This window comes from Rhincodon typus, unplaced genomic scaffold (assembly GCF_021869965.1).
Source record: "Rhincodon typus isolate 14 unplaced genomic scaffold, sRhiTyp1.1 hic_rhity00003901, whole genome shotgun sequence".
NCBI classification, from domain to species: Eukaryota; Metazoa; Chordata; class Chondrichthyes; order Orectolobiformes; family Rhincodontidae; genus Rhincodon; species Rhincodon typus.
In genome coordinates, this window is record NW_025969539.1 from 2,297 (window position 1) to 4,127 (window position 1,831).

General features: G+C 54.9%; 1 protein-coding gene across 1 annotated transcript in view; it reads right to left on the reverse strand.

The window, feature by feature from the left end:
- Positions 1-519: 519 nt before the first annotated feature.
- idh3g (isocitrate dehydrogenase (NAD(+)) 3 non-catalytic subunit gamma) overlaps positions 520-1,831 on the reverse strand; it is a 9,278-nt gene continuing 7,966 nt past the window's right edge. Inside the window, exons 5-7 of the mRNA XM_048593783.1 lie at positions 1,562-1,664; positions 830-976; positions 520-653 (exon numbers count right to left, since the gene is read on the reverse strand). Of these exons, the coding sequence (XP_048449740.1) occupies positions 555-653; positions 830-976; positions 1,562-1,664 (349 nt within the window). The 3' untranslated portion in view covers positions 520-554. The remainder of the gene's footprint in view (positions 654-829; positions 977-1,561; positions 1,665-1,831) is intronic.

Consider the following 1,831-nt stretch of genomic DNA (forward strand, 5'->3'; position numbering starts at 1 on the left):
GTGTACCGTCTACAGGACGCACCGCAGAAATACAACGGAGTTCCTCAGGCACCACTAACCTCCACCACGTACAGCAGCGGACACACGGGAACACGGCCCTCCAAGCCACTCATCACCCTGAGTTGGAAAGACACTGCCATTCCATCAGGGTGGCAGGGACAAGATACAGGAGCTCTCTCCACCAACAGCACGTGAAACAGAGATGGCTCAAGAAGACACCATCTTCCCAAGCACAATTAGTGATGGGCACAAAGCCAATGTAAATAATTTCACCCACCATTAGATCCCAATGTGTAACTCAACCCCGAACTCCCTCGATCAGATTCCAGTCTGTAACTCCCTCCCGGGGTATCTGTTATTCTGTATATAAACCACTCCGAACCCCTCGATTAGATTCCAGTCTGTAACTCCCTCCCGGGGCATGTTATCCTGTATATAAACTACCACGAACCCCTCAATTACATTCCAGTCTGTAACTCCCTCCCGGGGTATCTGTTATTCTGTATGTAAACCACCCCGAACCCCTCGATTAGATTCAGTCTGTAATGAGCTCCCTACTTGAGGTGGTCGAGCATGAGACAGCTGGCCAGGAGCATAGCGGTAGGATTTGCAATGTTTTTGTTGGCGATACTTTTCCCAGTGTTCCTTGTTCCCTGTGGGGTGCAACCAGAGGACGGTCTTAGTTATTACTGATCATCAAGTCTTCAGCTCCCGCTTCAAAGACAAATCTCTCCTGGAGGGTGACACTTTGAGCCAACTCTTGGCGCCGACCCTCCGACAATGCCTGCCCCCTCGGCCCTGACCCACCAGCCCCTCTCTGGACACTCACCGTCTCAAAGACGGCGTAATCCTTTCCGTAGTTGGCGCCAGGTGCCAGCCCGGGTCCCCCAACGAGGCCAGCACAGACGTTACTCACTACGTTGCCGTAGAGGTTTGGCATCACCATGACATCGAACTGCTGGGGTCTCGAGACGAGCTTGCCAGAGGAAAGATCGGAGTGTTAGAGAAACATGCCCCGAGGGGTCAGTTAGCACTGAACCGGACCCAAACCCCTTCCCGTTCACTCCCACTCTACACCGTCCCCATGGACCCAAACCCCTTCCCGTTCACTCCCACTCCACACTGTCCCAATGGACCCAAACCCCTTCCCGTTCACTCCCACTCCACACCATCCCAATGGACCCAAACCCCTTCCCATTCACTCCCACGCTACACCGTCCCCATGGTCCCCAAACCCCTTCCCGTTCACTCCTGTTCTACACCGTCCCAATGGACCCCAACCCCTTCCCCTCACTCCCATTCTACTCCGTCCCAATTGACCCAAACCCCTACCCGTTCACTCCCACTCAAGTGCCTCCAAACCCATCCCTCCTGAATGGCAAAGTCATAAATTGCACATGGCACTTGGCTATGATAACGATCAACGGGCACACTGAACGGGCCAAGCCTGGCGCTCAGTCAGACTGACCACGGGGATGTGGTACCGAGCAACCAGGCCCCGCAGGAAATGTGCCCCCACCCGCTTCAGGGGAGAGACAGACGTGGGAGGGAGATGGCTCACCTGCATGGTGGTGTTGTCTACGATCATGCTGTCGAAGGTAATGTCTGGATATCGCTGTGCCACCTCCTTACAGCAGTGCAGGAACAGGCCATCTGCAAGCTTCCTGAAACACAAGGAGGAGGAGAGGGGGCTCTAGGTTAGAGAGGCATCACCCTCTCCCAATTCCCTTCCCAGCCTTCGGAATACTGCACAGGCATTCCAAGATCTCAGCACCATCGCTTAAGGACACCCTCCCTATCTCTGTAACCCGCTCCAGCCCCCCCGACCCCC